The sequence below is a fragment of the Lethenteron reissneri genome, chromosome 13 (assembly GCF_015708825.2).
Source record: "Lethenteron reissneri isolate LAM-NWPU_2019-01 chromosome 13, ASM1570882v1, whole genome shotgun sequence".
Classification (NCBI taxonomy): domain Eukaryota; kingdom Metazoa; phylum Chordata; class Hyperoartia; order Petromyzontiformes; family Petromyzontidae; genus Lethenteron; species Lethenteron reissneri.
Genome location: NC_083791.1, coordinates 4,524,038 through 4,547,317, shown reverse-complemented (window position 1 = coordinate 4,547,317; position 23,280 = coordinate 4,524,038). Strand labels below are relative to the sequence as shown.

Sequence of the window (23,280 nt, the reverse complement as noted above, 5' to 3'; positions counted from 1 at the left end):
ACCTCCCAATCGACTACCAAGAAGGGGATTTGAAGAAACTTTGTACGACTGTTTCAAATGCCACACTGGGAGATCCGATTGAATGGGCAGCCTTTTGTATTTTAAGTCAAGTGTGAGAACCAAGACACACCGTGGTGGCCTCGCCTCCCCTCTCTGTTTATCGAGCAGTGTCCACAGGCTCCGGCTGAATAGATGTGTTTCATCGAAAGCCACATCCATCTCAAAGGCTAGCACAGAATAACCATCAATACATCGAGCAAACGTTATAACGCCAACCCTACAATCACTGCGAGTGAGCGAGCGAGCCAACACAGTCCAATCTGAGCACCAAGCCATAACCCGTCACAGCCGCAGTACATTTCAGAGTTCACTTTGTAGCGGCAAAACCACGTTGCGTTTATTTTCTGTTTTCGTTAACTTAATGGAATACCTTGGCCAAATTTCTGAAAGGGGAAAAAAAATCTAAATCAGGGCAAGATAAGAAGGGCGTTTAGAAAAAAAGGGTACGGATGAAATGACCGCCCTCCTTCCTCTGCATTGTTGCCTGACTCACGAAAACACTGATAACGGTCACTTCGTTTCCCGTGGGCAGATTTCACTTTTAAGTTTCCCACCGCCGCTTCCCCCGTAGACAATTAAAATAGCTCAGAGACTGAAATCTCTGGCAAAATATTAAACTACATCCAATTTCACGGCCCCGCAAGCTTTTGCCAAAGCAACTTTTGAGATACGCAAGCCTAAAGCTGCACTCAAAGAAGAAAAACATGCGGAATATAAACCTAGGGCCTAAAGATTGCCGAAACTCCGATTAGCACGGTTGGCTACGTATGGCGCGAAATACATTCAACGTACGTACGTACGCTTGTCTATAATGGCTACGCAATAGTCCCTTCTGTCAAAAAACAGGGACCTCGTTAACACTGCTAATAATTGGCATGTATCTGCTCACAACACTGCTGGTGGAAATGTCTTCACTCGGGGGAGCTCGAGAGATGCTCTCTAGAGGGTTATGTGGCCTACCCGTCCACGCTGGCCAGAAATCTCGGAAGAGGTGGGAGTAGCCACACTTGATCTCATCATACGTGGCCTGCCGATTGACTCATGGTGGTGGGCCTGAATAGAGGTGGTGGAATTTTAGAAACTTGTCCCACGTAATATACGAATATCATCCACATTGGAATACAAATATCATCCGCATTGAAGGTACTACCAAAGTAAGATTTCATTGGTAGCCAGATGAAGTAACTTTAATTTTAAACAAAACACCTGTGGCAGACACAACACACACTAACGAAGCTTAATTAATATACACTTCATAAACATACGAACTGCATTCACGTAATATTAACCCTTTCCCATTCCCATGATGTACGTGTGTGACGTACGTCATCGGAAAAGAAAACCGGAAGAAAAACTAAAATAAAATTATTCTTTCTTCTTGGTTCTTTCGGTAAAGTCACGTAGAAGGAAAATAATAAAATAATAAAAATAAAACATAATAAAATAATTCTCACGACGTTTCGGCCACAACGCAAGCAGCCGTCTTCAGGTGGAGAACATGTCTGTCGAGAAGGCAGAAACGTCGTGAGAATTATTTTATTATGTTTCTTTTCATTATTTTATTATTTTCCTTCTACGTGACTTTACCGTAAGAACCAAGAAGATGAACCCCTGCAGTCACGAAAGCTTTAAATCGAAAAATAAAATTACTTTATCGGTGCCGAGGCTCCCACAAGGCGGCGTGGGAGGGCGTGTGCCATCACAGTGTGGGGGCGTGTTGCTACAGTTCTCCGCGGTGAGTGCAGGACAATGTCTTTAAAAACAATGGCGCCATGCTGCTCTCATTAAAATTAACTTTGAGCAGCTTGCGCGTTCCGAGATTCAGCGGTGAACGGGAACACCACCCCACCCTGCAACTTGCAGTCGTCTCGAAACGGGAAAGTGGTGAAGCACAACCAAATGGATCCCTTTCGGGACTCGCTACAGCGCTACCCGTGAAGACGAACGCCATGTCTCGTGCTCGACAAAGGAATTGGATCTCCCGGTGCTGCAGTTGAAATGACGATGTCAGTCTCTTCAATTCCCCACCCCCACCACCTCTCCCCCTTGCCTCTGTCCGCCCCATCAATATAAGTGGACAAGCTACGGTTAGGCGATCGGCAGGTCGTGTGCGGTGGGCTCGTCAAATGTGGCCACTCCCACATCTTCCATGATATTTGGCACAGCGTGGAAGAGTAGGCCAAAAACAAACAAACAAAACCCTTGTATTGGAGGCCTTCTGCCAGCAGTGACGGGAGAAATAAATTGCAGGGCTACCCTTACCTTCTTTATATGCCCATGAGCGGTCCAATTTAATCTCCCATGTGGAGGAGGACGCACTTATTTTCCTGTGTTAGCCCAGGAAGCTAAAGCTGTCACGAGATTCCCCCAGGGGATGAATAATGTATTCCTGTTCTATACTTTTAACTAAACGAATGAGTCGCAAGCAAAACAAAACACGATAATGACATGCAACCGTGTAGTGTCGCGAAATTGTTACCTAAACCGCATTGTCAGAATTCAGTTTTTCCGTTTCTGGTTTCGAAGCGCCATTGGAACCTGGTGGCCTGCGGGAACAAAAAAAAACAAAAAACAGAGTCAACGTTGCACATCGTTTTAGTTACCATTCATTGCAAACTGTCAACACCTTTGAGTTTCTGTTGGCTCGCGGGCGGTTGAGCAGATATAACAGTGTTGCCCGTGCAGCCAATTGCAAAAGAGGTTGAAGAAAGAAGCCCTTTTCAGGGCAGATCAACCTGCTCCATCTGCACACTTATCGGAAGTGTTGTCCACGTGCAGTGTTTGTTTGGTTAGCGTTATAGCATCGCTTTCATTACGGTGAGAAAACACACACAGCGCGTGCATGTGCTTTTTTACCCTTTGATTTTACGATCGTCGCCGAAACACCTGTCCAAATATTTGGGCGCTTGTTCAGAAACAGAATGATGAACTGGCTCCCACAGAGACCACATCTGTCATCACACCAGTATTAAAAAAAACAACTAAAAACGGCGCTGCTCTCAATGCGATTGCTCAACTCTAATTTAAAAGTGCAATGAGCTTCATGTGAAGATCACACTTTTATTGCCGTAATTCTTCATTCGCAACTGCGTTATTCTCGTCCATGCTGCAAAAGCGTGCGTGCAATTTACCACATTCTCCGCGTTACAAACGCGGGAGGAAAATTATACTGGGAGAATCTGCGCGTCTGATAATCCAGAGCATGCTGTGTAACTTTCATTCATTCACGCCTGCTTTGTTTCCGTGAACAAATGTTAGGTGTTCAATCTGGCGTTAACCCAACCAGATGGTCTGTCATGCATGTCTGTCTGTTGTATCAGTCTGTCTGCTGTACACGTCCGTCTGCTGTACACGTATGTTCGCTGTACACGTATGTTCGCTGTACACATGTCCGTTGTACACGTATGTCCGTTGTACATGTCCCGTCTCTTGTACAAGTCTGTCTGCAGTAAACGTCCGTCCGGCGAACACATCTGGGTGTAACCGTCTGGTGTACACGTCGGGGTACAGAGGCTCTCTCACATGGAGCTCCTCTTCTGGCCGAAGCAAAACTTCTTGGTCTTGTACGACCAGTAGATGAAGCTGCCCAGCACGGCCACGAGCAGCAGCGACACGATGATGGCGATGATCACGCGGCCGTTGCCGCTGTCACTGACTGATCAGACGGAAACCGCACCGGAGCAGAGGGCACACGCACGCACGTTGACACATTTACCGTGCTGTTAGGGAGCAGCACCTATGCAGGCCGGAACGCGCACACGAGCGGGTGGGTGGCCAGCACCACGCCCGGTCGCCTTTGTCTCCACAGTGCTGATGTTAACACACAACACACCAGGTACTCATTTGAGGCTGAGTCGACCTAGGAGATGCCCAGGACTGGTTCAGATAATCGTCACGGGTGTTGGCGTGAGTGGGAATCGTACTCAGGTCGCTGGGTTCGTAGTGCAGAGCGCTAACTGCTACACCACTGCTCCCCACAAAGACATACACATAGACACACTCACACAAAGACAAATATCCCCCATGTAACCTGAACAGACTTTTGGGGAAAGTACTGTCAGTGAGCACCTATTAAGGCCAACTCGGCACACGAGGAGGTGGGTCGCCCGCACCATGCCCGGCACACACACACACACGCTATCTCTTGCTCGTCTGACCCTGGATCAAAAAATCAAAACACAAAACCACCCCGAGCCAAAACATTCCCATCTCATATCAAGGGAAGCCCGCATACACAACAACACGTCAGCCTCACAGCATCATCCGTCTCCGCAGCCCTGACACGGACACAGGTCAAGGGCTGCTACCAACATACTGAATGGCTCCTCATTTTTGAATGCACATCGCATGCTGAGAATGCAACAGGCTGAGCGACGGCAGTGATCGAGAGTAATCCCGCGCTCGGGCTGTGTCTACGGCAGCGTTCGCGCCACGCGAGAACCGCAAATGAAATTTGAAGCCCCGAAGATTTCTGTGTCGCGTCATGTGGTTCGCGACGGCCGGGATTTGCCTCCCCGCCCCCCCCTTCCCCCCCAGCTTTCGGATTTTGAATCAGAGCGCACGGAAAGATCAAATTAAGGTGTCTCCGTGCCCCTTCCGTGAATGACGAACAAAAGCTCAACGAATTGTCAATAACACTAAAAAGGAACAACAATGCATTTGATAGGAATGGTCGTTTTTTGGGTAATGGGTCCTTTTTTCACACCTCATGTGGGATGTGGTATAAAGAAGGGCAGGCTACCCGAAGCGTCAACGAGCTATTTGCTATGAAAGGCCAAATGATAACCGTCGTTAACGTCGCTAGAAATAATTTAAGTGAACAGCGTGAGTAAATGAGTGTCTTTCCACGTAACGAAAATAAAAGCATATTTCACACACCCCAATAGCCATAATTTCAGTGACATTGCTTAAACGCAAGCAAACGCTGCGGCTCTTCCGTATTGGCTCAAGCGAGGCTGACCCCTGCTTTGCTTGTGTCGAACCAACGCTGCTGAAATTGCATACTCCCAGAAGGCCGTGTGAGACTGATAGGATGTGTCAAATAAATGTGATCAGGCGTATTCTGTGGTTTATATATTTATGTGCTTTGAGGAAGGGGCCACTGCTAAGAAACGTGACCGAGTATTATCGACAGATTTTTTTTAGTTTTGTTGTTGCTGTTGTTTGTGCACCACTGCCAACGCAGTATCATGAATAAAACTTTTGACTTTCACGGATGGCTCACTGATTGCACAATGATACGTGAGCAGAAGTGGTTAATGTCAATTAAAAGAGCCTTTCTTTAAATAATCCCAAAAATGTAAAATAACATTTCTCAAATGAATCTCTATGCTAAGGGCAAAATGTAAACTCTATTTGATGTTTTATTCGTACCTTTGTCCAACATTATTTCTTTAACTCACACAATTATGAACATGACTGCCCTCTCAAAATCACATTCAGAAAAAGTAACAAATTTGCCCGCAAAGTGCGTCAACCAAAATATGAAAAATTTGGCCGGCCTGTTAACTACGTTGAGTTTTAGGCAACGGAAATGGATTTAAGTGCTTAAAGTACGCTGTTGAAAAGCGTACAATGGCCAATTAATGTTTGCTCAAGATTATACTAAATGTCGTGGGAAGAATTATTGGAAATGAAACGATAAAAACATGTTTTCTTCATAACGACAAGTGGCAGGCAATCGTGTGACTGTGTGATGCAGTGGAATAATAGCCTCGTATCTGCCACAAGCCGCTGAAATGCGCGAGCAAAACTAAATGCACATTAAACTGTCGCGTCCAATAATCAAGCCCAGCACAAAATGTTCATTTTATGGGCAATAGAATTGCAGCAACAACAAAGAGGACAATCAGTTATCTAAATTAAAATCTGACAATTTAACCTTTCTTTCTGTTGGGAGAAAAATGAACAAAATTTTACAAAAGCAAGTCAATATTTTCCCACAATGCCTGACGAGACCTCTTTTTTATATAACCGTTCTCAACCGCAATACAATTTAGTTTGAAATATTACTGAAGCTTAAAGGCATCTCCAGAGGCGATATCACATCGTGACAGATACAAAAAAGGCCATTTATTGAATCTGGGATAAGCCGCATGCATATGTTCAGTACATTTGGGTTTATAGAATTGAATAGAATAATTCAAAAGCAATAGAAAACTTTAGATATATAGTCTTAGTTAAAGGATGTGGCAGGTCGCCGCAAATTTTTGAAGCTGACGTGGCAGCATCAGGCAACTCGTGTGCGATGCGACAGCGCAGCTGCACGGAGCGGCCTTTGAATACTGTCCAACGCGACGGCAAACAGCGCCGTGTGGGATATCGGCGACGTTGTTCAATTGTGTCCATGCCGAAGGAAAGTATAGCTGCAGAGTTTTGCGTAAGGCAGGAGTGGGTTGCAAGTAGCGCGAAACGTTTACAAATGGACGAGCGTCGGCGAAAAGTGACGGACCAGGGGTTGGCAACCCAAGTAACCAGAAGAGACATTTTTTTTCGAATTTGGTAAAACAACTCAATATTTAAAAACTGATCTTCCATGGTAAATTGGACTCCCATGGTTTAACTGAACTTTCATGGTAAATTGGACTTCCATGGTAAATTGGACGCCCATGGTAAACTAGACATCCATATTTTTTCACCTGATGACGATTGCTTGTGTTGCGATCGAAACGTCGTGATATTTTTTTTTATTTTTTATATCTACGTGGCTTTACCGAAAGACCCAAAAAATGTACTTCCATAGGAAACTGGACTTCCATGGTAAACTGGACTTCCATGGTAAACTGGACTCCCACGGTCTGGGGTCGGCAACCAAAATAACAAGAAGAGCCATTTTTTTTATTCGGTAAAAAAAAAACCCTCAATATTTCAAGAGCCATAAAACAGCCCTTAAAGAGCCGCACGTGGCTCCGAAGCTGCAGGTTGCCGACTCCCTGCTGATGAAGGTGTGAGAGCCCGACACGGACAATAAGAGATGGTGGCTCGGGGGGGGGGGGGTGGGGGGCCTTCCAACCAACGGTGGATAGATGCTGGCTGCTGTTGATGATGAAGATCAAGATGAATGGCCCATGAGCCCTGCCCCAGCTGCAGATGGCTGCATAATGCCAACAGTGTTTGAGGTAATAACCCCACAGCATTTCCAAGGGGGCCCTAAAAGTTAAGGCCCTAAAAGTTGGTGCAATATACAATCGGGTAGTAAATTACACTTGCACAGCTGTAAAACTTGAAGAAAAAAAGCTACATTCTCTCGGCTATGACGAGCGCTGACAATGTAATAAGAAACGGAAGAGAAAGAGAAGAAAGGGCTTCTTGCGGACGGCAAATGCGTGAGGTGAGACTGCGTGGGGGATGATGAGAAGCCAACGGAGCTCCGGCTAGACAGGAATTGTGCGATCTTTGACCCGGTTGCGCAGGTAATAACGACCCACGCAAGGATCCCCCCACCCCGCCCCCTAATCCAGCCACAAATTCCACTCGCGCTGGAATGTGGGCGCAGTAATTTTACGAATTCACGACTGTGTCAGGCCCGTAAAAAGCGCATCTCTGGTGGGCCCGATTGTGATGCAAATGCGCCGCCCACACCCTCCGTTGCACAAGCTCGGCACTAATAAAAAGGGGAGAGACAGAAGCCCTCTCCTCTAGCTGGCACAGAGGTGACAACGATTGTGGGTTATGCGCCCATCAGTCAAACCCGCACCGCATTACTTTGGGCTGCAAGTTATCGAGAAACAGTGAGACGTGGAGATAGTAAAACCGTTTTACATCTGCTGCAATGCCAGCACGACACGATATATCTCAAAGCACATTAGGATTGGCACCTGTGCTTTACAAGATGCTGTAAAGATTACATTTGTTTCTGAATTATTATCTTCATGGTACGTTCATGATTTTAATTGTGACGTAAAAGTATGAATGTCAACTCGTCATTGTGCTTTTCTTTATACTTGACTTAAAGCTGTCGTGACTGCAGGAATTCATATTCTTTGGGCCTTTCTGTAAAGTCACATAGACAGGTTCAAATAAACAAAAATAAACCAAAAACTACGACGTTTTTGGTTTAGCTGTATCAAGTAAGAGATGCAGCTATTGTGCTGTGACGGTTCCACCTGAAGACGGAAGCTTGTGTTGCCTCCGAAACGTCGTGATTTTTATTTTATTTTACTATTATCAATTAAAAATTTTTACCTATGTGACTTTACCGAAAAAACCTAAGAATATGAATCCTTGCAGTCACGAAAGCTTCAAATCTAGAACTACCACTGGCGTTAGCCGGGAATCGAACTCAGGCTACTGGGTTTATATTGCGGTGCGGTAACCACTGCAACTCTGCTCCCCGCATGCACGTACACACACACACACAAACACTCACACCCATACATATGTACACACCTGCTTCCAAGTCTTTGAAATGGAAGGAAATGCAAAGGATGGAAAAAAGGAAAACACACATTTACAATCCTGTTGAAGTAAACATGTAAGTGCTGATCGCGAGGAAAATGCAAATGTTGTGAGTGAATGCTTCAAGAGCAAGGACAAGCGCTTACCAGGGGGCGCAGTGGTTGGGCCTGTAAGAAACCGCAAAAAAAAAAGAAACATAAATTAAATGATGGAAGCATGTGATGGCATGCACATGAGTACATAAAGACAAAGATGCCCCTCCCCCACCCCCTGTATAGGCTTAACAGACTGCTGGGGCAAATGCTGTTAGCGAGCACCTATGAAGGCCGGCGCGGCACACGGAGGGGGTGGGTGCCCAGTATCACGCCTGGACGCCTTTGTCTCCCTAGTGGCGATGTTTTACACGCTGCACCAGGTACTCAATTGAGGCTGATTTGACTTAGGGGAGGCCCAGGACCGGTTCAGATTATCGTCACTGGTGTTGGCCGTGAGCGGGAATCGAACTCAGGTCACCGGGTCCGTAGCGCAGCTCGCCAACCACTGCACCACCACTCCCCACGAGCACTTACCAGGGGGTGCAGTTGTAGGTCCTGTAAGAAACCGCAACGCAATAACAAATTGAACGATGGAAGTTGGTGATTGCATGCACACGCGTACGTGCACACATACGCACCCACACATGCACACGCAGTTCAGTACCGGTCCCAGCTACCTGCCTATGCGTTACTTTGTTGACGATCGGGCAGAGTCAAGTGATCTCCTTCTCAACAATAATTAGAATTTTGAAAAAAAAAACAGCCGGCTTAAAAACTCAATTGATACTTTCCTGGGTATAAGTAACGATGTTTTTTTTTTAAAGGTTACTTGGATAAAATAAATAAATAAACAGATTTCGGCCGGCTGAATTCATTTAAAAAAAACCGAACTTCACAATGCAAAGGGAACATCGCCAACATAATTAATCGGAGTGCATTCACTGCTATGACTTTAACATAAATCAGAAACGCGGACATTGTCCAAAGAAAATGGAAAGAGGAATGGAAAAGAAGCGCGTGGAGACGCATGCTTGATATCCGCATCGAGTGGGGGGACAACATTGATACTCAACAGTCAGAGACACGACGTTGACTGCAGAGCAAAAGGAAGTGACGTCAAGGCAGGACCACGTGGCTCCAAATGACGATGCCCGGTGGCAATGATTGGAGCGGCAGCCAATGGGAGAAAGAAAACAAACGCCTGAGAGATACGTCCACTGCTGAGATGGAGCGATGAGACGGGCTCGTGTGCAGGTGCAAGATGAATTGTTACTTCGCAGGGCCATGCGAGATGGTGACGGCTTGAAGAAATCTTCATCCAGCAGTGGATAGATGATAGAATGCTGTGTACAGGCAGAAGTATAATGATATGTCGGTTTGCGTGAAAACATGAAATAGCTAATCGCGCGTGTGGGTTCGTTGAATCAGGAGGGTGGTAAATGCGATGCCGAGTCTCTCTGAGAGAGGTTTATCTAGGTCACTGTAATCACCGGATTCTGCACATTGTAAGATGCAGCCCAAACGTGTGCCTGGTGTCAATAACGTTATACAGATCTGGTCTCATACACACACACCTACTTGATCATACGACGCACCCATATTTTTGCTTTAACATGCAGGGATAAAAAAAAAAGAGTGCACCATAATCCGGAAAATACGAGGAGAAACTGTTCCTGGGTTTTGGCAATGTGTAAATTAAAATGATGGATTTTGGCCAGTTTTAAATGGTCCGCTCTTCGTCACTGTGTCAGAAGGTGATCAATGTTAATTTTACTGGAGCTCAGGATGCGTTGATTTTATCGGCAGAAATGACCAGGGCGGCGGGTTGCAGGAAGTGCACGCACTGGCCTCAGGACGTTTGTTAATCGCAGGCGGGCTGACCATTGGCCTTTCCAGCACCCCTCTCGTGGTCAGTGACTCGGCCTGCCTACCAGAGATTAACACGCGGTGGGCAACTATGGAGCCGAGTTGGCGCAACGACGATAAGTCACCATCACGAACGTGACGCAGACCTCCCCCGTGCGAAGAGTAGACAGGACCTCAGCTGACTTCTTCGTACGAGCGCACATTTTGTTTTGCACCGTGGGCCAACAGTTATAGTTAGAATCAGAATGTTCACTATTAATATGGAGGAGCCGCACGCTTGGAATTACACCGCGCAAAAGTGGAGCCCATAGATCACATGGCGTATACAAGTTTGAGATATCATATTGACTGTTCGGAGAAGCAAGTGGGTGTGGGGAGGGACGCATCTGTCGAAGGGTGTCGAGACTAACGACGGGGCGGGTGGCCAAAGCAGAGAACAGGCCCAAGAGGATGGATGGTACTTGCGGGGGAGGAGGAATGGAATAAACAGGAGTGCAGGAGCTTAGATGAATCGTTCATGAATTCGTTGCTACGTGAGACCGTGAAAGACGGCAACGTTTTGGAGAGGGCCTTCAGTGGCTAGGTCATGGCTATGCCGTTGACGATAATGAAACACAAAGCATTACATCTAGAGTCATGTTCACGATGATCCTGTGGGACGTATTTTTCCATTTCCCTTCTTGAGTTAGTTGTGTGTGGGAGGGAGGAAACTGGAGTGCCCGAAGAGAACCACCTAACGAACGCTCAAACACCTGCAGAGACAGCTCGGAAATCGCATTTGTGTGTCCTCCCCACGGTAGGGGCATCTCGTGCACATCATGGCCCCATCCTTGCGAGACCCGCCAACCCGACGTCGCTGGAACTTCAGGCGGCATCGTTGACGGTGTCGGTGCGGCGACGGGGGGGAGCTCACCGAGCCGCGTGCTGATGTAGAAGCGCTTGGTGCTGTGGCCCAAGTTGTTGGTAGCCGTGCAGTTGATGGGCGGGATGTTCTCCGACACCTTCACCATCACCACGCTCGTCAGCACGCCCGTCGTCTCATCCCAGCTGTCGTTCTGCTCGCCCTGCGAGATGACAAAAATTCAGTCGTCAACGAGCCCAACTCATTTAGAGAGAGAAAGAAAGCGACAACTCTTGCCAAAACGTTTGCGGCTTGCGAGCGGCGGGACAGCGAGTGCAAGGTAACAGAGGAGGGGGGGTGGGGTAGGGCGGGGGGGGGTGGGGGTGTCAGTCCGTTACCCCGAGTCGCTCGCGAATGACATTTCCGCGCCACGGGACACGGGGTATTTTTTTTACAGCTGATGGATGCCTGTCTAAATATACGCATCTGCACGCTGAGGGGTGACATGTTAGCCGCTCGGATTGTGCCTCATTACCGCGGACGTCTCTGCTTCAAAACGGTAGCCAGCCCTGACACACGGAGGTGGGTGGGGGGGGGGTGGAGGCGGGGCTCACGCTGAAATGTTTATTGAAATGACGCTTCAATAGCGCAAAGCGTATGCGTTCCGCCTCTTAACAGTGCGCATCCTCGTAGCTCGCTTGTAGATTCACTCAATCAAGGCTTTCAAGCACGGAATTAGGGAATGGCTTGAATCCTTAAATGTGTGTGGTTTTGATGAGCATTGTCGCCGTAAAGATAATGGTAACAATAATCATCATCATCATCACACAATTGATTTTGCATTTAACAAGTTTGCCTTCTCACTTGACGTAAAACGGTCCGCCGCCGTCATTGTGGAGCATTTCGTGAACGAGGATGGCACTCAACACAGCCGCACGGATAGCGATTGCTGACGTGGTGAAACGAAAATCAGCTCCTCACTCCACAAATTAGGGTCTCCCCAGACGAGCGACGAACCTCGTGTTATATTTTGATTCATTTTCTCCGTGCGTAATTGTGCGCAAATAACAATGCATCCACGCGCTTCCGCGAGTTGTTATTGAACTGCTCTCGAATTGCTGACAAATTGCGTCTCTTTAGCGGAACATCCTTCAAAAGGGAAGTGAAACTCTCAGTTGAATTTATTTTCCTCAGGAAGAAATTGTCGTTTATAAACCAGGTGTTGCTATGGAAATGCGTTCGTTTAAAAGGATATTTCAAAGAATCGTGATAGGAGTATATATTTCATCGCGACAATCTTATTTTATGCTCGTTTACTCTGGAATACCTTTCTGAGTCTCAAGACTATAATTTAGGAGATTCCCGCTAAGTTTTTGTAGAAGTGGTAACAATTTCTACGCGTTTCCTAATTGAGAAAATTGTATTTTTTTTTTTCATCGGGAGAAACCACACACAGGCCTACTCTCTCCTATAATAACGTCACGGAGTCTTTGACGTCAAACTGTGAAGGTGAAGATGTGTGCAGTAACGATCTTTAATGCACCCTCAGAATTTACCAGGGCGGCCATGGGCTCAGACCGTGAACCTCTGCAACAAGTGGGGAAGAAAACCTGCTGCCCGCTCGGCCGTTTGCCGCGTTCGGGCGACGCACGCATGTACGCACACACACACACACACACGTACGCACACACACACACACACGTACGCACGCACGTACGCACACACACACACACACACGTACGCACACACACGCACACGCACGTACACACACACACACGCACACACGCACGTACGTACGCACGCACGCACACACACACACGTACGCACACACGTACGCACACACGTGTGCATGCACACACACGCACGTACACACACACGCGCATGCACACACACGCACGTACACACACACACACACGCACGTACGCACGCACGCACACACACACACACGTACGCACGCATGCACGCACGCACACACACACACACACGCACGCACGCACGCACGCACACACGTACGCACGCACGCACACACACACACACACGCACGCACACACACACACGCACGCACACGTACGCACACACATACATGCACACACGTACGCACGCACGCACACACACACACACACGCACGTACGCACGCACGCATACACACACACGTACGCACGCACGCACACGTACGCACGCACACACACATGTACGCACACACGCACGCACACACGCACGCACACACGCACACACACACGCACGCACGCACAGAGACCGGACGTTCCAGTTGGGTCGCAGCACCTTACTCTCCGGAGCATCATTTTCACGACGAGTTTCGACTTAAGAATACGTCGTAAATCGTACGATCGGGTTCCCGTGGTAGGATTCTAAGAGCTGAAGCCGGGTGAACCCAGCGTGACGGCGCATGCACTGCCCGGGCTCCAAAAACACTTACAGAGTCCGACGGCTTTTCCCACGAGATGTCTGGGCGAGGGTTTCCAGACACGATGCACACGAGTCCGGTGGTGTCACCCAAGGTTCGCGTCTCTTTGTGATCCTTGGACTCATTGAACATCGGCTTCCCTGGAACACAGCGCGGTCACAGTTGGAAGGAGTCGGCACGCAAAAAATGTTTCCATCCTCAAACGAGCGACAGGTATTGGAGGGGGGGGGGAAATCTCATCTGCGTTGGCTGCCCTGAGCCAGTGGTGGAAATTCCACACTCCCATGATGGGGATGAATCTAGCCGAAAGGCTTATTGAAAGTGGTACTCGTTTGATTAGATGCAGGGATGTGATGCGTTGAGCCAGTCGACCAGCTGGTAATGACTGTGCCACGTGGCCAGTTCATGGATTCATCATCATCATGTCAATAGTCTACAGCTACACGAGATTCATTGACAAGGGACTCTCCCTGCGTTTATCAACTACCGTATTGTCTGGTATTTTAAAGAAAAAGTTTGGGGTAAATTTGATCATCCGGTAGGAGTGTGCGTATATGTGTGTGTGTGTGTGTGCATGATCAGATTTAGTATAACGTTATTTTAGTTTTGTTGTGGTTGCACCCGAGTCAAGAGCCACATGGCTCACAGGGTTATACCTAAAAAAATGAAACTGAAAACTGAAACTGAAACTAACACCAGGCACAATCTTGGGGTACATCTTGCTTTCCGGAGAATCTCACAATCCAGAAAAAGCTGTTACCGATATGGACTAAACCTTTATCTCCATAGCAAGCGTAATCGTCCGCTTCTTAATTGTACAAAACTCAAGCGTTCAGAATATATTTTGACAACAATACGGGGTCCCTTGGTGATACTTTAAAAGTCACAGGTCAAAAACTGCACCGGTAATTTTAAAACAGAACCATTCACTTTGCCGAACTATCTCTCATTGTCATTCGTGAAAAATGTGCCCAAGCTTGGGCCTCAATGTACTAATTTCCTCCCTTAGGGTGCCATTAGAATGTTCCACATTTTGTAAGCGCAAGCGAATTCAGGCTGTAATTATTAAAAATAAAAAAGTTATGGAAGTGAAATATTACAGCAAAGCTTTGATAAACTGAATCCGAATTTGGGTAATTTATTTGGGATGCTCCATTTTAAGCTATATAACACTATTCTGTTAAATTGAACGGTGAATAGTAATAGAAAAAAATGTGCCAATAATGAGAATCTTGGGAGCGACCCATGCCTAAACTGGATCATCAAGTCTAGCGAATTGACTCTCTGAGCCTAGCCATCGATGACTGCAAAAAATGAGACGTCATATTCTATTTTTTTGTACTTAGTTTGGCAACAACAAAAAATCTAGTTTTGAGGTTTAAAAAAGCACGATTTCATATGATTGCTTGCTATGTGAAGAACACATTTAGGGTGGAAATACGTTGTAACGTTCCTTTAAGTAACTTGAGTCTAAATTTCGATTTAAAGCTTTCGTGACTGCAGGGATTCATCTTCTTGGTTCTTTCGGTAAAGTCACGTAGAAAGGAAATTATAAAATAATAAAATAAAACATAATAAAATAATACAATTCTCACGGCGTTTCGGCCACAACGCAAGCAGCCGTCCTCAGGTGAAGAACAGGTCTGTCGGAAAGACAGTCTTTCTGACGTTTCGGCCACAACGCAAGCAGCCGTCCTCAGGTGAAGAACAGGGATGCTGTCTTTCCGACAGACCTGTTCTTCACCTGAGGACGGCTGCTTGTGTTGTGGCCGAAACGTCGTGAGAATTGTATTTTATTATGTTTTATTTGTATTATTTTATTATTTCCCTTCTACGTGACTTTACTGAAAGAACCAAGAAGATAACTTGAGTCTCTCAGAAGCAGTTCTTTGATGTCAACTTTTGCGAGCCGTTCTCTAACATAAGGCACATGACCACTCATCTTGCTGTGTCAATTGGAATAAAATTGGGGGGGGGGAGGGAGACAAATTAAACATTTAAGATAAAAAAATATTCACTTTGAAGCGGGGAATTGCGTCACAAAGACACACGTTAGATTATTCATTTTCACGACTTTCTTTTCTTATTGAAAAAGAGCGCTTAAAATATATAGAATGGACCCACACTCTCTGACAGCATAGAAGCATTTGCACTGGGGAATGACACCAGTCGGATGACAGCAACAGCAAAAAAACAACTTATGCCATTCCTCCGGTAGATTTGCTTCACCCAGGCACAGGACAGTAGCACTCCGTTTAAAGCTCGTTTCATGAAAGAGTTGATCGAATGTGCGCCAAGACCTTCAGTGTTGGGATTGCAATACATTTTTTTGCGAGCATAAAAAAAAAATGAAGACATTTTTCATTGTCGTCATTGGTGACTGATCCGAAACCATCAATTTACCACGCTCTGGTGACTAAAACATGGATCTTGACGCAGAATACCAGTGGCTCTTGACACCCACTGGACTGACATGGGCATTAGCCTCCTGATCCGTGAGACGCGAGACTAAACGTCCGCTCCGAGGGCCGCGTGCACCGGCGTGCGTGTGCGCCGCGCGTTTAACGTTTCATAACGAAGGTGGAAGGTGGCGGGCGGTGAGGGGCGGTCGCATTGATGAGACCCCCGTCACTGAAATTCGCCCCCCCTCTCTCCCCAGACTCGTGAAAAAGGTAATTGCAACAGCCGCTATCGTGCCATTAAAACAACACAGCTGCTCATCCCACGCGCTGAAGATGATTATTTTTCAAAAATCATTCTGCTGAATCGCTAACAGGTCCAACGCTCTCATTTGCAATGCAAAGTGACAGGCGCGCACGCGGGCCGTTGTCAAAACGCGGCTTTGGTGCCGGTCGTTTAACGCGCTCGCTCGTTCGGCGACCGGAGAGGGAGAAAGCGGAACACACGCCGCCGCCGCCACGCCGTCGTACCTTCCACGGTAACTTTGACGGAGCTCGAGCTCACGAGGCCCGGCACGGAGGGCAGGGAGGCGACGCAAGAGTACTCGCCCATGTCGGACAGCTTCACGCTCGGCAGGTTCAGAGTGGCGACGTTGGACACCACCTTCCCGGCCTGCAATGCGCAGCGCAGAAACAAAGTGGGCAACTTTTCAGGCGAGAGTGTGATCTGTGAGTATTGAGAATTCCATCGTTTTACTCTTAATTCTTACCCAATGGCAGGATACGCACACCAGTATACGGTGGGGATTTAAGAAACTTGCCTCATTGTATCAACTGCCGTGCAGGCAGGTTAAATCGGTGACCTCCGGATTGCAACTTCAGTGCAGTAACCATTACACTGGATCAGCATCCGTTTTCCAAGAAGACCAATGGAGAATAGGAATGACCTAACCACCTCACCCTCCCACCCTCCACCCACACTGGGTCGCAGCGACATCGTTTCCAGTTCAACATTTATGCTTGCATGGCACAGCAGCCCACCTACGCATATGCGTAGCATATACACAAGCCACAAAGTGGCCTGGAATTTCTAACACACACACTACTTCTTTAATTGGGCCACATTTGCTAGTTTGCTCATTAACCATGTAAAAGCCTCCCTTTTTCCATTTAAGTCACAGATTCCTCGCCTGTTCTTTAATCTGAGCTTGAGGCTTCACGCGATAAGGCCTCTGCTTGGCCAAGATTAGTTACACGGCGACTTGAGTCGATCTCGGCTATTTCAGCTTTGTGAATGCGCTTCATGGTGCTCTCAGCGCTTTGACGTTGCTTCACGTGAAAGTTGTCCCATAGATCGATGTTGTATTGTATGGATTTTCAGCGTCGCTCACCAGAATTACAATTCCGTGTCACCTTTGTGTCGTTGGTGAAACAGCATAGTGGGGCTCAGCATCTTTCAAAAGATCCTAAAGCCCCCTCTCGCTGGCTCTGCTTTAAAGCATTCAGTGTTGAGACGTTCTCTTTTTTTGGACAAGAGAAGCCCATTGTTATCACGTCAGATTAACCACACAAAGACAAGCAGGCTTCAATGCAAAACCCGTTGGGCGCAAAGTTGTTAAATGAAGTGGCTCTGCATAAAGACGTTCATCAATAATGATCAACAGTGACTCCATTGCCCTCGAGTGTCTCCCTGGTCGGGATAAAAGCCACCGTCACTTGAGGGCCCAATCTCAATCTCGCTGAAAATGAGTTATAGGGAGGTTAAAAGAATAAATGTCTTCCTGGGTATTTTTTTTTTGTTCCGCGAGATGGTTTTTGTAGCTTTGTTCAAGTGGAGCGACCCGCTCGCTCGCCCGCCCGCCCGCCCGCCCATGATAATTTCAAGGTTACTCTTTGTCAACCCAAGATAGCTTGAGCAAGGTAGGAGGAGGGCGCCGATGCCAACGTGACGCCAACGAGGCAAAAGCCCTCCCCCCGCCACACCTCTAGTCCGAACCGTGTGGCAGGCCAATCGACAAAAAAACCCACGGCAGTCGTGACTCCTTTATCCGGAACGTTTCCCAAATGCACGGAGGAGCTTGACAGCAGTTTTTGGCCAAAGACGTCGGCTGCTGTCGGAATAAAAAAAAATAGTAGCAAAGTGCATTGGGATTTATTTTATTTGCTGAAAAAGAGTCTGGCTCTCACGAGAGTGGCAACAGAGGAAATTGCCTGCCGGCAGCGTGCACACCAGAGAGATGGCTCAGAGCAGCTTGCACTCACACACCACCGGACATGCGAGAGAAGAACCCAGATAGCCTCAGACAGCTCTGCAAGAAGACAAGCCCAGCACGGGATCAATTGTGACAAGTTCTTATAAAAATGGACAGAAGGAGAGGGAGAAATAAGCAATGAACCGCAACAGGCTAAAGCTATGGAAGTACACTTTGTACTTCGAAACGTAGGTTTCCAGAAATAAATTTAAGCCGTGACATGTTTCAACTGCATGCAGTCTCCCAATGCCAACCAAGAGAATCGCACAAGTTGCACAGTATCATTTTACTTCACACATATTATTGAGCAACACACAGTGACACTCACAGAGCCTACTAAACCATTTGCTTATGTAATGCACTCTGACTTAGAATGACATCACCGGAAATTATCTTTGTACAGCAGCATTATTGACATCTTATTAGAGAAGCAATTATCTTTTCACACACCAGGGAGGCCAGCTTCGTGATTAAATTCAGAAAAGCCACGAAAACAATGATGTCAGCACACAAACAAATCAGGCCTCAATGCATAGCAGTGGCCTCACCACCAGCCTCTTTTGTCACTTGAAACCACAATTCACACCGCCAATTGTGCAACAGTGGGGACGTATTGCCGGATGCTGATGTGCGGCTGCGAGTGGTGGAGTGCAAGGAAATCCGACCAATGAAATCCGACCAATGAAAAACAGTAACCTCACAAATGAGCTCGCTGTGAAGAATGCCAAGAGTGTCTCGACCACGGCAAATAAGGAAGGAAGAAACAAGAGAACCATTGGGACCCGAAGTGACACTGAGAGAGAACAGCCAAGAGAGATGACTCCCGCGGTTTGGACACGTGGTCCAGAAGCGATCGGGGAAAAGAACAGCGCACTCGTGTGGCGTTACAAACACAAGCGTGCGGAGAGAGAAAATCGCGGACGGGCAAAGGGTGCACACCGGGGTGGCGCGGTGATGAATGATCTCGGGAAAACCGGGGGCAACGAGCAGCAGGGAGTTTCAGAAGTTTCCCGAAATGGTTATGTTTGCATCTCTTTGAGAACCGCGGTGACGGACGTGGCCGACGGGATACCTTTCTCCATGTGTAGGTCGGTGTCCCGGACGACGAGGGAGTTGCGCAGGTCACCTGCACCTGCACTCCAGCCATGACCTTGATCGGCTCGGATGGGGTAAGCTTCACATCATCCAAGTCTGGTGAGGGGGAGAACCAACGGAAAGACAAATCCGGAAGGCCACATTTATTTGGAATCAGAATATTGATTCATCCTGGAGGGATCAGAACGTTACAACACCAAACAATACAAAAACACGACAGGAGTTCAAAGTATAGAAAAGGCAAGTAAATCACTCAACCCAATAGAAATAAAACTAAACTATTTTACCAGGTAAAGCCCGCTGAGCTTCTGTTTCAGAAATGACCTGGCCACAAATGATAGCTCAAACGAAATGGCTTATCATGTGGAAATGTATAGCAGCGAAATAATCTAAATAATCTAAACGGAATGTGCAAAGGGTTTAGTTTTGGTGGATAGTCAACTTCAAGACCACAATCCCTTCCAGGTTGATAAATTGAGTATCAAACTTTGACAGGTCCACAGTGCTCATGTTCATTCGATGAAAAGACTAGCCCCTTCCATAGCAATGTGGAGACTTTACCACTGGCTCACGACTGCTAATGTAGATTGGAGTGCCACCAATGCTCATCTGAGAAGGTAGTTTACTGCTACTTTCAACGCTTGAGTAATTTGTTTTATTTACTGTGCCATTTGACGTATATCGGGATGCATCTATGACGACAATAAACAATGCTTGGAGGTAACCCGCGTGCCTGCCCACAGCTTCAATTAGTTCTTATAAATACGCTCTGTCACCGCAGCGTAAAATAAAACGAGACACCTGTGCAGTGCTCCACAGCAGCTGTGAGTGCACTCTCAAACGCAGGGCACGTGTCCTTCCAGAAACGCATACCACTTACCATGCATCAAAGCAAAATCAATGCAGCCTGTATAATAATAATAATAATATTCACTTCCCACTGGTCGGCTCTGCAGGGATTACCAAGGTTTCTCTTTTGCCCTTCCCCTTCCGAGACGAATGTTGGGCTGTGGACGCGACCCAGCGGTAACGTGTTCGCTAATTGAATCCGGTAAGGAGTATTTGCCCGTAGAATACCACGCGACGTCTACTTCACAATTGTCTGTTTTTCAGGACCCTGTAGCATTATTCGGAAGGAGGAGGCCATCGTGTGCCGACATCCCGGAGGGAAGAGGAATGGAACGTGTCTGAGATGACGTCCGTCGATGAGATGGAGCGACGGACCGAGTTCATCGCAGGTGCATGGCGGATTGTTACATCGTGGAATCGTTATTGGTGGCCCCAGCTTGGGAAGCCCTTCATCCAACAGTGGATTGCACGTGACTGATGATGATGATGATGAAGATGATGCATGTCGAAATTATATCGCACCGTATGTAGCCAACCGTGCTAATCGGAGGTGCGGAGCGAGGACAACGAACTAAACACTAAGAGCAGTCCTCAAGAAATTAATTTTCAATATCGATTTAAACGTGAATAGCTCCAGTGCCTTTCTCATTTCGAAAGGAAGAGCATTCCAGACGGCCGCAGAAGCGCGTCTCAAAGCGCGCGATGCAAAACAGCTTGTGCCTTTGTCTTTGGTACCCATATAAATGACTATGCGCACAACGCCATGGCTGTAAGATCTGGCGCGCAGGTGCTGGGATGGATCGTTGCATCGCGGGATCGTGAAACGTGGCGGCATCTTGGGGAGGCCTTCATCCAGCAGATCCAAGCCTTACTAGCTATGTTTTTCGCACGTGTATTTATGCATGTACGCGTGTGTGTGTGTGTGTGCATGCGTGCACATGCATACGGTACTGTGACCGGGGCACAAGCTCCGTCTTGAGCCGTTGAGTAATGCACAGCCTCACCGCCCGGAGGCATGGCCCGTCTCATTATGCGAAGCGACGGTGCCTGCGATGCAGGTGACAGCTTCCAGCATGCAAGAAGCCCCCCCACCCCCCCCCCTTCAGCGTACTAAGCGTCGCATAGAGCATCCTCGAGCAGCGAGACGTTTGTTTTTTGTTACCGATTTTGATACGCTGTCGAATAGCGCAACACTGTGCTTCCCTAATTTCTGTGAGTACGTGTCAAATTTTTATGCAATGGTTCAATTAAGCCATGTCGCGATGCGCGTGGGGGAGAAACCAAGGCAGGTGGCTACTTCAGTTGCCTCATTAGCGGTTGCATGCTATTTTATGAGAAATTCCAACTGATTTTTTTTTCCTTCCTAGGGTTCCTTTCAAGTTCATCAAATTGATCGTTTAAATATCCTCCAAAATCTCATTCGGAAACCAATTTGTTTCAAACAGCTTTTCTGTGTGACTGGTGTGCTTGAGGTGGCTGTTTTAATTGGGTAGTGGGTTTGTGTTTTGGTATTGGGTCAATCGCGTAATTTCCTTTAGATTGATTGACTTTGGCTTATTAAGCTCAGCCGTAATTGAGTGCCCCACGAAATCCTGTGTGCGAGCGTACGCTACATGGACGCGCATTTTGTAAGTCGAAGCAAAATACGGCAATCGCGACGGAGACAACAGCGACATTGACGATGACGATTATTGTTTGGCAACTCTCTCGCGCCACTCACAGTTCACCACGAGATCCTTGCTGCTGTTCATGGATGTCTCCATCCAGTCGGGATTGAAAGCTTGACACCCGTAAGTCCCGGTGTTGTTCCGATTCACGGCAGGCAGGGTCAGTCTGTCCTTCACGGCTATGCTGGCATAATCAAACTTCGCCGGCAAACTCTGAAACGAGTAAATGGGAGCGAGCAAAGTCAGCCGTCACGAACAGCAGAGCCTCGAACACAACACAAACTTCAACGGGCTCGGCTGAAAATCTCCCGTGGCATTACGAGCCTCATGGCATCGGTGCGCGTGTACATGCCCCTCTCGTTGTCAATTAACTGCCGGATGCCATGAGAGGAACAAAACAGAGTGCCTTCTCACCTGGTAGAAGTCGATCTCGGGTAGGGGGAATCCGTCCGTCTCGCACCGGAACACCACCGTGTCCCCTTCCTTCACGGCCACGCTGGGAGACTCAATGATGAGGTTCACCTTCTCAGGCGGATCTGTTCATCGCAAGGCGTCCCACAGACAGGAATCATCGTATGCCGCCACCGCCCATCGTCATAATTAAGTTTAGCACGGTTATCGCCGTCATCGTCGTTCTCATCGTTGTTTTCATCTTCACCATTAACAACAATGCCACTTTCACCATCATAATCATCGTCGTGAATTACCACTGGTGCTACCGCCATGATCATTACTGTAGTCAATATTATCAGAAATATTGTCATCACCCCCTTCACTGCCATCATCATCATCAACCTTTGTAAAACCAACCTCAAAATGCAGCTCGAATACAAAACCTATGTGTTAAGTTAACCAACGCACTATAATGTCATTGAATAGGAGCTAACATCCATGCTGTGTTGTTCTCACAAACCCTACTGCAGATCTCGGCCATAAACCCTCTACACTCTGCATAGTATAAATGCCCTGATTGAGTGTCCATGACGAGCAGAGCTGATGTACATTCATGGTGGATTCCGTTGTATTACCACACGCTAACAGGCAATACTACAGAACTTCTTCAGAGATCCGTTCAAGTGACCTCTTTCCCACTATAAGGGAGAACACCTTCCCACAGACGCACTGCAACAGGACAACGTTGATTGTATGCAAGGAAAACGAACATCGTTGGAATTCTCGAAGCCACATTCTACACGTGTTTTATTCGCCACGTGCTAAACGGCGTCTGCTTGTAGCTGTTATTAAATAAAGCCGTTAATAAAGCTAATATTAAATCAAGAAGTAGCTGTATCATACACCTAAAGTAAGTTTGAGTCGCGTGCAACCCTTTGCAATTTAGTTCGAGTGAACTTGGCAAATCGGGGCGCTGGAATGTCACCGATTGCCGCCGCGGC

At 47.3% G+C, this 23,280-nt stretch overlaps 1 protein-coding gene across 2 annotated transcripts in view; it reads right to left on the bottom strand.

Moving 5' to 3' along the window:
- Nucleotides 1-23,280, bottom strand: part of LOC133342013 (CD166 antigen-like) — a 77,331-nt gene that overhangs the window by 8,795 nt on the left and 45,256 nt on the right. The window contains exons 7-15 of one of the 2 annotated variants that reach the window (XM_061550879.1): nt 22,301-22,422; nt 21,940-22,099; nt 19,348-19,466; nt 16,555-16,696; nt 13,637-13,764; nt 11,272-11,422; nt 8,604-8,624; nt 3,583-3,715; nt 2,540-2,606 (exon numbers count right to left, since the gene is read on the bottom strand). In XM_061550879.1, coding sequence (XP_061406863.1) covers nt 2,540-2,606; nt 3,583-3,715; nt 8,604-8,624; nt 11,272-11,422; nt 13,637-13,764; nt 16,555-16,696; nt 19,348-19,466; nt 21,940-22,099; nt 22,301-22,422 — 1,043 coding nt within the window. The remainder of the gene's footprint in view (nt 1-2,539; nt 2,607-3,582; nt 3,716-8,603; nt 8,625-11,271; nt 11,423-13,636; nt 13,765-16,554; nt 16,697-19,347; nt 19,467-21,939; nt 22,100-22,300; nt 22,423-23,280) is intronic. The other variant, XM_061550880.1, reaches the window with a different exon arrangement.